Here is a 14,768-nt window from a genome sequence, read left to right as displayed (position 1 = left end):
ATTTTTTCCCCCTTAATTTGGGATTGAATTGCATTATGGTTGTTATGGGTGATTCTATATTGTTAAAATTGTTGAAATTTAATTGAATTGATGAATTTTTTGTTATGGATGATGCATTATGGTTGTTATGGGTGATGCTACATTAATGTTTTGTTTTATTTGTTTATCATAAATTTTAGGAAATGAGTTCAGGTACATTACCATAAAATTGATGAAGTTTTATTTTTGTGTATGCTACATTACTAAAAATTGTGAAAAAAAATATTTTTTATGAACGTATTCCTGCCGTATCCGTATCCTACTTTTTCGAATTTTGCCGTATCGCCGTATCCGTATCGTATCGTACCCGTATCCCGTATCTGTATCCGTGCTTCCTTGCTTGGGATTAAATCTATGAATTGCATAAAAGTTCTCATTATGGAAAAAGTGATTGTTATTTTTGTAAAGCGGAGGACAAAATAATCTTTTCACCTCCGATTCCACAAAAATGGATTAGCAATCCCAACCTTTCACAGGAATGATAATACCACCATGTGGGGATTCATACCCCCATGAAACTATTAGTCGTATGTCAATTTTGCTAACCAAACATGATTTATGTGAGGATCACCGAATTATTAATCTAATACCTTCACTCATGGAGCTCAACAAACATGGTCTCAAAATTCAGGACTATGATAGCAAAAGCAAGAAAGAATGGTGTTAAAATCCTATTTAAAGGTCGTGCAAAGTTTTATACTATATTTGGATATTGATTTAGAAAATGGAAAGAAAATGGAGAAAAAATTTAGTTTATATTTCATTCGTATTTCCCTTACTTTTTTTTCCCTTTCCAAATCTCTATCCAAATCCATAATTCAAACACAACTTTAAAGTTTCTATTTTTAAAAAATTAAGAAAAATATTTTAGGAACTAACAAACCTTACTAATTGATATGTCATATAATAATAAAATTTTGAGAGATAAAAAAGACCCAATTTATAATAAGTGTCACATCTTTAAGTTAGAGAAATTTATAGAATTTATTAATTTATATAATTAGTTCCTACTTCAAACACAGCCATAATAATCTTGACCTATGGGCTTGATAGATGTTCGCTGTAGAAATCCTTTGTTGTTAAGCATTGCAAGCTGTGTTGATTGTTTCTTGGACATTTGACAATGCATCTCAACTGGGTCAATTTGTTTTTCTTAACATTTGCTAACATGGTCAATCAAAAAATTCAAGAATTAAGCATCTTCAATCCTTCATCAATTTTTTCATAAAATTTAAATTAAAAAAAAAAGTCAAAAATGTGGCCTATCGGTCATATTTTTCTTCAAATTTTAAAAAGAGTAACGATCGGAAATAGTTTTTTTTTTTTTTTCATCAAAAATGGTTTTAAACAAGTTTTTAGGATAATTTGGAATTTTTCAAAAAGATTTGATGAGAGAGAGAGAGAGAGAGAGAGTTCAGCACCATGAAATGAAAAGTGCATCTTTTAAGGATGCTTTTGAAATGCTGAGGATTGTAGATCATGATGTTGGCAATGACTTTCCTCCTAGACACATAAAAGGAAGTCATTTTCTTTCTGGATCCAACTATCTGTATTATGCACATGCTGTGGTGTAGTGCTTTGCTTTTGGCATTAATTCCCAACTACATTTTTTGGGTTAAACATACAGTCAAATGCCATGAAGATAATTTCATTTCATAGAAAGTGTACCCTCTCTTCATTTCTTATTTTATTTTATTTTTTAAATTTTTTTGGGAACTTATCTATTGATCTTGAATTTGCTGAGGAATTTGTGGAGAAAACGGTGAGAAAAAATTAAAAAAAATCCAAGTTATTCACTTTTCTTTTATTTTTTATTTTTCCTTTCACACATTATTTCACAAATTCAAACACAACGTAAGAGAAGAAGAATATAGCATAAGAACGTATAATAATCATAACAATAGTTTGAAAAGTCTTCATTTTCATATCTATACGTTTCGTATATTTTTTTTTTTAAACATGTACAAAGAAAAATTTGAAAACACAATTTTCATAATTTTTAAAAATTCAAAAACAACATTTTGATATTTTCCCAAAACTGGGTTGTTACCAAAAAATTTATCCTGAAACAATTTTCGAAAACAATTTGCCAAATAAATTTTCATTGTTTTACCAAAAAATGAAAACACAGCCAAGAGATGATTTTATCAACTGCTCTCAGTACTATTCACGCCATAAACAGTGCAATCAACAAATTGACAAAGCATGACAATGTAATACTATATTCCCTTTTGCATGACCCAACCAATACATTGAATTGCATGATACAGTTTTGAACCGCATATAAACCGACCCGCTCCATAGAAAGGCTTGAATCCTCACTACACACCAACCCTATTAAACCACAAAGTTTGGTGCGGATTGAAGCAGATCGGAAGTGCTAAGCCTGTTGGGCAGATTGGACGGCTTTTTGCACAATCCTAATTGCACCATCACTACTGATCTACATCACCATGGAAAGAAACAAATATATCCCAACAAGTATACATCGCCAACATAGATATCGCAACAAGTATTATATCTCTCATCTACCTTAGTTACTGGGGCTGGGGCCTCCATAGTAGTCTGATAAGCAATCCTCTATTATTGATTGAACAGAGGAACAGTAATCAGTTCATCGATTATTCACTAGACGATATGAGCCTTTCAAGGCAGTCAATCACTGCATCTTGGGTTTTAGATGCAATGCTTTGCATCAAAATCCTTGTCAGATAATAAACTGGTAATGAGTTTTCCAAGCCTTTCAGCCCCAGGACCTGGTCTCAGTTCAGTTATGTTTGCAATGAAGTGATTTGGGGCGGTTATGTTTGTGCCACCGTTACCAAACCAACTACCTGGCACAAACCCATCAGCAACACGGCCTAAAAGCTCAGAATCAATCTTGTCGAGGACTGCTTCATTTCTGCCGAACTTTCGGGCAAAGGGGGCGTTGCTATCGACCATTCTCTGAAAGTCAGCATCAGTGAGGAAATGTGGGTGCTGTTTGGGAGGGTTATCCCACGATATGAAATGGAGGTCATGGTTCACAGTGGTGTTTCGAAATTCTTCAGCGTTGCAAATAACTGTGTGGAAATATCCTTCAGGAGAAGAGAGAAAGTTGGCGTAATACATCAGGACTATCCTGGGGAGGTTGTCCCAACCCCATAGACAGAACTCCATAAATGGGCGAGAGAGCATCATCCAAGCAGAACCTGAAGAAATCAATGCAGTGTCTGTATTTAGATTTTTTTTTTTTTTTTAATGGTCATGAGTTCAAATCAAAGTTAAAAAATTACAAGTTTCTGCATCCTTTCAAATGAATGGACAACTTGAATCTAAAGGAAGACAATAAAATATTTTGAGCATAATGCACTAGGGAATTGACTTGAACCTAACGACAATCATTCACAACTCAGTCTACTCCAAGTCCTGTCTTTCAGTTCAAGTCTACCCAGCCAATCAAATTATAACTGTGTTTTTAGTAAGAACCACAACAGTCTCCCAGTAAATAAATCAGAACCAGCACAGCTGTTGCTCCATGATGATATGGACTCCTAAGGGACAGGTAATTCATTTATAGGTTCGTCATCTCTTAGAGAATCCTGGCTTCTCTATTAAAAATAATAAAAATTTATATAAAAAATAAATATAAAAAAGAAAAAACATGACAACATTTTGAGCCTGCTTAGATGTGCTGCCTAACTTCTTTTTTTTTTTTTTCAGTAGTTACAATACCTACCTATCATTCATCATATAGGCACTAATAAATTTGATGTGCTAGGTATACTTACAGTTCATCTACTCATGTCACTTGTACTAGTTTTCAAGCTGAAGATGGAGAAAAATAAAAGATAATAACAAAAGAATAAGGCTTAGCAATTATACTTTTTTATCTTATTCAGCATTGACTTAATTTCTTTATACAAGCAGATCAGCAGTTTGAGGCATTAGGCTATCAGCAGACTTAGGTAGGTGACACACAATTTTTTTATAAAAGAATTAGCAAGACCATATTTTTGAAACCATTTTCAAAGAAGATTTGGTACCCAAGGCTACAAACAATGGAATACCAATTGCATCTAGATGCGAATGAATAAACAGAGAAATAGCAAGATATGTTTCTTCATGCCTATATTTTTAGATATGAAATTCTGTTTTCAGACTCCATGCAGCTTCCACTAGTAAACAGAGGAATGCAATATAATGATTAATCATTTGGTTCCACATGCCTTTGTCAGCATTAAAAGAATTAGCCTAAAATATCCATAAACAGCAGCATAAATACGTATATCTGGGTAAATCTGCCAAGTCAATTGTTATAGAACTCAGCTGATTAGCAAGGAAGGAAGTTCCTTCTCTTCTATGGATTGGATATGAAAGTTTAACATACTAAATGCCAGCTATCAAAAAGTTGTAAGCAATATAGTTGTTGTGGGAGCACTTAACAGCTCAGATGCCTAATCAGTTGTTTTACACCAAAAGGAACCCAGGTTTTGTTTGTGGTAGTTACTTCATCTGTTTTCACAAGTAGCTTTGATAAACAATGTCAGGAAATGCGAACAGAACTTTTAGTTCAAGCAATGAGAAATCAATTAAAATGAGCTCTCTAAAGCTAGCTTTCTTCACAAAAGGATGCTGTTTGCCAAAAAAAAAATCTTAAATTATTGAGAGAGAGAGAGAGAGAGGAGAGTTGAATTGTCCGAAACTGATTGATATAGAAGACTATAGGGAGAAAGAAAAAGAAAAGAAGAGCAAAAGGGCCATACCCATAAACTCAAAGGACCCAGCCTAACATGTATGAAGCACGGATAGTTCAAACAGAGTGACATATCTATATCGGATACCAATACTTCTTGGATACTCGCGGATCTGTATCGGATACTTATTAAATGTATCAGATACTTCTTAATTAATTTTTCATTAATTTTGGAGTATCGGATATTTAATTTTGAAGTATCGAATCCTCCAAGTCATGTATTACTTGTTTTACAAAATTAAAATTGTAGCATTTCTTGCATAGTATTCTAATATAATATAACTGTAAAGATAAATATAAGAATATTTTTCTAATACTTTATTTAGTTTTCTGATAAGAAGAACATAGTGAGTTAAATAATAGAATTTGTCAAATTGACATATCCTAATTGTTTCATGCATGTCCCTTGTAACTACATACAAAGTTTGGATTAATAGTAGAATATAACAATATTAAATAAATAAGTAAACTTGAATATAACATTTTTTACTAGTGCCAAAGGAAAAAGCCCAGTGATAAGTTGTGAATTGTTCTATTATTATAATATAAACATATTAGACTTGATATTGAAATGAAATATTTATAAGGCCTATTGAAAATTTAAAAAGTAAACAAGCTACTAACTTAAATTAATAGTTAATTCTTAAAAGTTAATATTTTGCATTATAAAATTACATTGTGATTTTTCAACATTCTTTAGTTTATGTGTAACTCACTATTAATAATTTTAAAAAATATATATTTTTCACAAATGTATCATAGCCGTACCCGTATCCTATTTTTTAAAGTTTTGTCATATCGCCGTATCCGTATCGTAACGTATTGTATCCGTATCTTGTATCCGTATCTATGCTTCCTAGCCTAACACTCAATATTTATTAATCTAAAACTAAATAATACAAAACAATTCCTAATATTTATAAGCTAAAAACTCTAATCAAAATAATAAACTAAATCCTAACAAAATAAAGAAACCAATTTTAATAAAATATCTAATTAAAGTAGACTTTAAAACAAATAAAAAAGTTACTAAAGTAATTAAAATATTAAAGATAAAATTATGAAATTGTAAATAAAATATCCCCGCCAAAATTTGTGCGAACACCTTCCGCACCGCATTGCATCATGATGCTTTGGAAAAAGATATATTATGTTTTCAAAGATGCCATGGCCAAAGGAATTTTAACTAGGAGTCAATAGCCTGCTAAAGGCAGAAACAAAGTAATCCCAGTACAATTCTAGAGTTTAATGCTTTAAATTACACAACACCATGCATACTCTAACCAAACCCAACCAAACCTTAAGTCCTATCAAATAGGGTCGGCTACATGAATCTTTCTTCTCTACTCGACTCTATCCAAGACCATGTCGTTAGTCAAATTAAGAAAATTCATATCTCTATTTACTATACTAGTCTACGTCAATCTAGGTCTATCCCTTCCCCTAACACTACCATCTATTGTCACTGTATTGCATCTCTTCACTACTGTCTCTGTTGGTCTCCGTTGTAAATGAGCAAACTATCTCAATCTATTCTCTCTTAACATATCTTTCTATCGGTACTACTCCTAAGTAACCTACAATTCCCTGTAATGCAGATTGTTACTAAATTTCATAGCGATTTACTATGGACTAGTTTTTCCGGGCATAATCCTGACCCAGATATTCTATTTCCTTTAGCAAGTACAGTAGGCATTCAGCTGCTTTAATTACAGAAAAAGATTATTTTTGAAAGATAGTTTTTGCATTTATTCAAAGGGATGAACATGCAATGAATACGAGTCAAACTAATTAGAAAGAACAATAATTATAGCCAAAACAAAAGTTGATTAATTGCTTACCTGTGAAAAGCTTATACGCAGTAGGTATACTCCGTTTTTCCGAGACCCAAAATACATCTGATTTCTGCAAGCTGTACAGACCCGGATCTATTATAACTGGCTTGGCTCTCTGAAATCTAACAATGAGATGAACTTTGTGAGAAAATAGGAAGCCTAAAAATAAAGCATTAAACAGTTTACGATACGAAATTTTGCAAATGATTTGTAAGTTCTTTTAATTAAGAGAAGTAGATGAGCCACATACTCCTTCCAGCCAATGTCGCTAGTATGCTCAAGGAAATTAAGGTCTCTCGGTATAGTTGACAAGGTATGAAGCATATCTGTTGAGAAAATTGAAAAAGCACAAAACAAAGCTATCAAAAAGTAAACATGAAGAATTTTAATCTCTTCATTTTCAATTTTAGCAAAAAAGAAACAATGAGAAAGACTGAAAATCTGGTTTGAACTAGAAACAATTCCGGGTTATAGTTTAGAAACATTATTTGAATTTCTTAGAACCATAGGCAGGCAATTAATAACCAATAAAGTGGTCATGAAGTTGACTTCTTCAGCTTTAATACCCATTAATATATTTTCTTTTCTAATATAAGCAAAGAGACAAAAGTAAATATGCAGCATTTACCTCACTTCATTTCCAATTTCAGCAAAAGAAAAAAATGAGAAAACTGAATCTGGTTAGTGAATTAGAAACAATTCAGGTTCAGACTATAGATACATCAGTTGAAATCAAATGGTCAAGAAGAAGTCAAATTACTTAAACTTGAAGAGTTTTTTTAAGGGCATTGATAAACAAAGCATAAAATAGTTGCAAATTCTTAACTATACATACTTTTTTAAAGAACGAACAACAATTCCAAGCTTATTAACAACGGAAAATGATTAGCCATTCACAAGAACCGACACTAGTTAATAAAATGGTCATGGAGCACATTAATAGCCATCAATTGAATCCCCAAAAAAACAACAAATTCAATAATAACCCTTCCCAGTTTGTCATCAGGAATACCAAGAATCCCAAGAAAGCATATAAACAAAAATCAACTAACCAAATCAATACACACATACTACAAATTTAGCAACCTTTTGAAAAATACTAAAACTAATCAAATGCTAAAAAAAAGAAAAACCCAATAATTGATTTCGAAACAAAAATGAAGAGATTGATCAAAATATCAAAATCATACCATCTTGGGTTACCAATGGATAATCAGAGGCACTCAAATTGATGAACCAATCCCACTCTCCGCCTTCCTTCAACAAAATGGCGGCAGCGTGGAGCGTATTGCTGACCATGGTGGGTCCCCTGTAGGTGATCAAATTGGATCTGACCACCACTCTCACATTCCCAACTCTCTGAAACAAGCCTTCATTGTTGACAAAATCCACCAGCTCCAACCTCTCCTCCGGCGAGGCCTCAAGGTCTAGGTGAACAACGTACTGGTTAAGAGGATGGTAAAGGGCTTTGAGAGTCCTCTTCAAGCTCTCTCCATCGCCTTTAGACCCAGAAATCAGATAAGCAAGTCTCGGGATAGAATTGGTCAGTGTGGGAGATATGTGAAGCTTTGATTCGACAAACAATGGGGTTTGTGGAGCCTTGATTGGGTTGCGCCGAAATGGGTAGGAGGAGGAGGTGAAGAGAGAGAGGATTATGAGGAGTGTGGATGTCAGGAGAGAGAAAATTAGGGGAACAAACCATTTCATCTTCTTCTGTGGCTTATTGTTACCATCCATGGCAAAGGCCAAAAGTTTGTAGAGAGAGAAAAACAAAAAAATACTAAAGAACTGGTACTAGTCACTGAAATCTGTTATGTGGGTTTGGGGGTGGAGGAGGAGGAGGAGGAGGAGGAAATGGAAGAGTGGGTGGTTGCGCACCACCAGTCGCCACCAGGAACCACCACCGGATTTCACGGAATCTTTGGGGTGTATATGTCCTTGGTGTTGATGATGAGTGGGTGGGACTGTGGTCTGTTTGGGGTGGACTTGAAAGACTCTTTTAAAGTGGGGAATTATAAGGACTTGTTTGGTTTGTTTTTAGAAGAGTTGTTTTTGAAAAAAAATTGAAGAGAGAGTTTAAAAAATTTTTTGATTTGTTTGGTTGTATATTTTGGAAGAGTTATTTTTTTTGGAGGTTTAGGGTGATTTGATATTTTGAGAGAATTTAAGTAGATGTGTGTGAGAGAAAAAGTAATTAAGAAAAAGAGAGAAAAGAGAAAAAGTGATTGATTGATGTGTAAGAGAGAGAAAGTGTTTTTGAAAATTTTTTTGAAAAAAACTCAAACCAAACAATATTTTAGAAATTTTTTTTAAAACTCATCTCCCAAATACAAACCAAGCATACCCAAGATTTTTTTTTATTTTTTTTTTTTTATTTTTTTATTTTTTTTTTTTGTGGATGGTTGGATATTAATTATTTGTTTACTTTTCCACGTCTCAGCGACTGCCCCACCTGTAATACTCATACCAGAATGTAGGACAATTAATTACTGGGTTTGGATTCTCTGTAATTTGTTATCCCATTTGAGAGAATGTTTAGGTTTCATAGTTTTATTTTGAGATTTATTTTCGTAACTTCAATCGTTTATATTTTTTTTTAAACTCGTTAGGTAAAATATTTACATAAAAAATTATATGATCAGATATCAATAGATATATGTTTGTAAAAAATAAAAAATAAATGACAAGTTCATCTTGAACTTAGTTTTTAGAATTTATTAAGTAGAATATTTTTGTAAAAAATAAAACGATCAAATATGTGTAGTTATATGTTTGAATTACATTTATTTTTTAAAAAAATAAACGACAAATATAATTTTAAAAATATACATCAATTTTTTATAATATAAATATAATTCAAACATATAACTATACATATTCGATCATCTTATTTTTTACAAAAATATTCTACTTAATAAATTCTAAAAACTAAGTTCAAGATGAACCCACCAAACCCAAATACTTTTTCAAGTTAAGATGGCCAACTAGACAAAATACAAATCTTTTATTGTTCAGAAATTGTCCATTTTCTTTCACTTAGAAGAAAAAAAAATTGTTTGATGTTTGAGTTTATTTCACTATTAATTATCTGCTAATTTATTATTGTTTTTTCATATCTCATTTTTAAACTATTAATTTCATTTATTTGATTTCTAAAATTTCATGTGATCTATTTAGAGATGATTTTACAGATCAATAGGTAAATCTATTTATACACTAATCAATGTGTTTGGTTTTAATTTTTTGAATTTAATTTTTTGAAAATTAAATTTTTTATTTTTCGTATTTTTTTTGTTTTTAGTGAATATTTTTGAAAGTTTAGCATTTTTTAACTTTTTTAAATACACCTTATTTAAATGTATCTAAAAAGTAAAATATTTATAAAAAAATTAATAAATACACAAGAATACGAAAAATGTAATGAATTCTCTTTTTATTTTTTTATTTTTTTTGGCATTTTGGTTTTTAGTGATTTTCTAAAGATTTTTTTCACAAATATTATATATTTTAAATATATTTATGTTAGGTGTATCTAAAAATTTTAAAAATTGCTTAGAAAATTAATAAAATTCAATAAAAAAAACACAAAAAATATAAAATTTTAATGTTCTGCAAAATGAATCCTGAAAATTCAAACCAAACAAGCTTATTAATTCTCTCAATACATACCATTTAACCATTAAATTTATATAACAATAATATACTCAAATAAAATGACTATTAGGTACAATATGGGCGTTTATATACTCATTTCAACAATTCACATATGAAAACACAAATATCATTGAACACACCATCACCTAGAGCAAATCTCTTTTTTTATTATTTTTTAAACTCAAAATATTATTGTTTGAAGATTTAGGGTTTTAAAATATTGAAATTAATTGATTTTAAAGATTTACATCCTATGGATGGCATTGATTTGGAACAAAGCAGCAATAAAAATGCCAATTACTTTATTGTTTATCTTTTTCGTATTGATTAGAAACAAAATATAGTTGTTCATCTTTATAACAATGTCTTATTCGTTCCATGCAGATGCAAAGTTGAACATTTACAAAATTTTCAATTATTTATATTTGAACAGAATCATTTTGTTCATATTATTATAGTTGAACAAGTATTAGACGTTCACATATAAAAATTGAACATTTTGGTTTAGTTTGAATATAAATTTGTGAACATATTAAAGTTTTTAACACTGTATTTATAAACAATACTAAAACTATTTTTATGTTTAAAGTTTTGCAGAATACCACACTGATTGCTTCGTCGCTATAAAATTTCAGCCCACCATTTGGTTTTCGCCTTTTACTCTCACGTTGCTTCAATAAATTCAATCCAGATCGGGGTGAGAAAGGCACAGGAATTTAAAATTACCGTGAATTGTATTTTGGACCTTATTATCTGTTCAACTTTCATGGTGTTTATATCATCTTGTGTGTGTTATGGTGTGTATTGTACTGTTTGGGTTAGGCTAAAAAAGCAATATTATGGTGTGTGTTGTTGGGGAATTTTCAAAATGGGTTTTCAAAATTTATTGTTTAGTTTTTTGGTGTTTTCAAAACTTTCCTTGTTTTTCTTTAGAAAACTTGAAATAAGCTTGGAGATTTTGTCCCACATTGGAAAGAGAGAAAAACATGGAGCACTTAATAGAGTGCTACATGGAATATTCCTTTAAATATGAAGTTGTGGGATAAATGCTAGTGTACATGCATTCACACCACAAGGATGGTGCTTCGTACCATCTGCACACGCAAGCTTGGACAGTGTGGCGTTTGATGGTGCACTTTGAACTTTGCACAGACGCAAGGCGCCATCAGGGCGCTTTTCTATTTAGATCGGACAAGTTGGAGCGATGACGTAGATCCAACGTGACATGGGTGACATGGAATACAATTAGCTCCATGTGGCAGTGATGTGGCATCCGTTGGCGATGAGTCAACCAACAAATCGAATGGTTGCATGTCCGATCTAGAGCGGTTCGATTATAGCCGTTGATTGGAGATATGCGCGATCGTATGGATGAGATGGCACCCAATCGTGATCAGGTATGATCAATCAAGGCATCTATTATGTGTGAAAATGATTTACACCATAGATCGCCGATTTATAGCCGTTGATTGGAGATATGCGCGATCGTATGGATGAGATGGCACCCGATCGTGATCGGGTATGATCAGTCAAAGCATCTATTCTGTGTGAAAATGATTTACACCATAGATCGTTGATCCAATAGTCAAATATGATAGGATGCAATCAAGGGACATGACCATTCAATCAGATGCATCAAGGCCTATAAATAGGCTGTGAAATCAGCCATTTCAATCATCCAAAAATTGAGAAAGTATTCCTGCAATTCTCTCTCTCTCTCTCTCTCTCTCTCCCTCCCTCCCTCTCGATTTAGTGTTTCTTAAGCAAGTTTTTGCTTTTCTTACCGGTAATCAAATTTTGCAGACTTGATTATCAGTGTCTTGGTTTTCTTGATTATATCAAGAGTATTCTGATCTACTGTCGTCAATGCAGACGCCGATAGACTTGATTTTTAGATCAGGCTTCATTGTATCCTGGAGGCGAATTTGTTGTAACCCCCCTGCACACCTTTTTGGTAGGTGCAAATATTGTCTTTAGAAAAGCGACTAAGTAACGCGACTTCAAGTACCAAATTTCTGTTCCATAAAGATATGATCATCGCCAAGTTTTGAAGGCTCGAAAACCACTAACTGAAGAATTCAAAACAAATTATTCCAACAATCTAAAGACGATATTTAGATATGGCGATGTCTATTCAGAAAATGACTCAAGATTTCATGAAGCTTGACCGATTTGATGAAGGAAATTTTCGACGCTGGCAAAAGAAGATGCACTTTTTGCTCACCACTCTTAAAGTGGTCTATGTATTGACTACCCCCTATCCGGTGGAGCAAGAAGATGAGATTATGGAGCAAATCCGTACCAAAACCAAATGGGAGAATGATGACTACATTTGTGGAGGACACATTCTGAATGCGCTATTAGACTCTTTGTTCGATGTGTATCAATATCTTGAAATGACAAAATAACTCTTGGACATATTACAATCAAAGTACCTCACGGAGGATACCACTAGTAAGAAATTTCTTGTTAGTAATTTTATGGGTTTTATTATGATTGATACAAAGCCCATTATGGAACAATTCCATGAGATCCAGCATATTCTGAGTCAGTTTTGACAAAAGAATATGAGCATGGATGAATCTATTGTGGTTTTGTCTATAATAGAGAAACTGTCATCTTCTTGGAAGGATTTTAAGAAAACTTTGAAACACAAAAAGAAAGATCTAGCTTTAGAAGAATTGGCTCAACACCTCCAAGTTGAGGGAGAGTCAAGACTTCTTGAAAGTAAAGATAACCAATTAGCTCAGACTTCCAAGATTCACATGGTGGATGATAGTAAGAAGTTTAACAAAAAGAAACGTAATAGTGACCCCCAACTTGAGAAAGATGCTAAGAAGCCGAAAGGCGCTTGCTGGCACTGTGGCAAGCCAGGGCACTTCAGAAATGAATGTCGATCATACAAGAAGAAACCAAAAGCATCAAATGCCAAGAACAAGTTTGTGGTTGTTGTATCCGAGGTGAACATGCTTGAAGATGTTGGTGACTTGTGGATTGACTTAGGAGCAACAAGGCACGTCTGTAACGACAAGAGCTGTTTCACTACTTATGAACAAGTGAGTGATGAAACAGTTCTCTACATGGGCAACTCTGCAACTGCTGCTATCAAAGGCAAGGGAACGGTGGATCTAGAGTTTACATTTGGAAAATTCTTAAGTCTTAATGATGTTTATCATGTACTTGATGTTAGGAAAAACCTTGTATCTGGAAGCCTGCGTAATAAGCATGGTTTCAAGTTAGTATTTGAGTCAGACAAATTTGTCATGTCTAAGGGTGAGATTTTTGTTAAAAAGGGCCACATATATCAAGAAATGTTCAAACTTAATGTTATCAATAATATATCTATTTCTGCTTATATTGTTGATTCTCTTTCTTTATGGCATGCTTGTTTAGGTCATGTTAATACTAGGAAAATGCATGATATGGTTAATTTAGATTTAATTCTGAAGTATGACATTGATATGTTTGAAAAATACAAATTTTGTGTGCAATCTAAAATTACTCGCATTCCATTTCCTAAAGTAGATAAAATCACATCTCTGCTTGAACTTGTGTATAGGACTTAGATAGAGGCGGTGAATACCATTTTCCAGAATATTGTGAAAATATTGGTATTATTCATGAGAAGTCTGCACCCTATACACCACAATCAAATGGAGTGGCTAAAAGAAATAATATGACATTAACATAAATGATTAATGCTATGCTTTCTTACTCTAGTTTAAGTTCTGATTTTTGGGGTGAAGTCTTGCTCACTGCCTGTCACATACTCAATAAAATTTCTCTCAATGGAAGAAATGTTACTCCTTATGAACTTTGGAAAAACAAGAAACCTAATCTAGGTTACTTGAGGTCAGATTGCTTGAACCTAAAAGAAAGAAATTATGTGAAAAAGGAATTGAATGCATATTCCTTGGCTATGCTATATATAGCAAAGCATATAGGTTTCTAGTAGTATAGCCCAATGGTTCAATGGAAACAAATACTATCATTGAATCATGTGATGCGGTATGTGATGCGGTATTTTATGAGAATTTGTTTCACAATCATTCCAAAGTTGGATTCTAATCAAGGAAATGAATCAACTCCTTTAATGTCTACAAAGGAAAGTGAACAACATGAACCCATTGAGTCTAATGAACCTAATGAGTTTGTTGAGCTAAGGAGGAGTAAGAGGGGTAGGACTGAGAAGTTATTTGGCCCTAATTTCATTGTTTACCTTGTAGAAGGAACTAGGAAAGCTTATTGTAAGCAAACATGATTTCTTTGAATATGGACTCAAATCCATTAACCTTTGAGAAGATTATGAAGTCTCAAGATGTTGCTTTCTAGAAAGAAGTAATAAACGATAAGATGGATTCTATCATTCGTAACAATACTTGGATACTTGCTAATTTGCCATCTGGATCCAAACCAATTGGTTGTAAATGGATTTTCAAAAGAAAAATGAAAGTTAATGGCATAATTGACAAGTTCAAAGCAAGATTAGTTGCTAAGGGTGTTAC

General features: G+C 32.6%; 1 protein-coding gene across 1 annotated transcript; it reads right to left on the bottom strand.

The window, feature by feature from the left end:
• Positions 1 to 2,234: 2,234 nt before the first annotated feature.
• On the bottom strand, positions 2,235 to 8,687 carry LOC114256162 (beta-glucuronosyltransferase GlcAT14B). Its single transcript, XM_028195773.2, has 4 exons — positions 7,800 to 8,687; positions 6,860 to 6,935; positions 6,616 to 6,731; positions 2,235 to 3,230 (listed from the first exon to the last, which is right to left on the bottom strand). Exons 1-4 carry the CDS (start codon positions 8,344 to 8,346, stop codon positions 2,716 to 2,718), a joined length of 1,254 nt encoding a protein of 417 aa, XP_028051574.2. The 5' UTR covers positions 8,347 to 8,687; the 3' UTR covers positions 2,235 to 2,715.
• Between the last annotated feature and the right edge of the window lie 6,081 nt (positions 8,688 to 14,768).

Source organism: Camellia sinensis, chromosome 13 (assembly GCF_055761805.1).
Source record: "Camellia sinensis isolate YWXY chromosome 13, ASM5576180v1, whole genome shotgun sequence".
Classification (NCBI taxonomy): Eukaryota; Viridiplantae; Streptophyta; class Magnoliopsida; order Ericales; family Theaceae; genus Camellia; species Camellia sinensis.
Note: the sequence above shows the minus strand (reverse complement) of the source record. Positions and strands in the feature narration are given on the sequence as shown.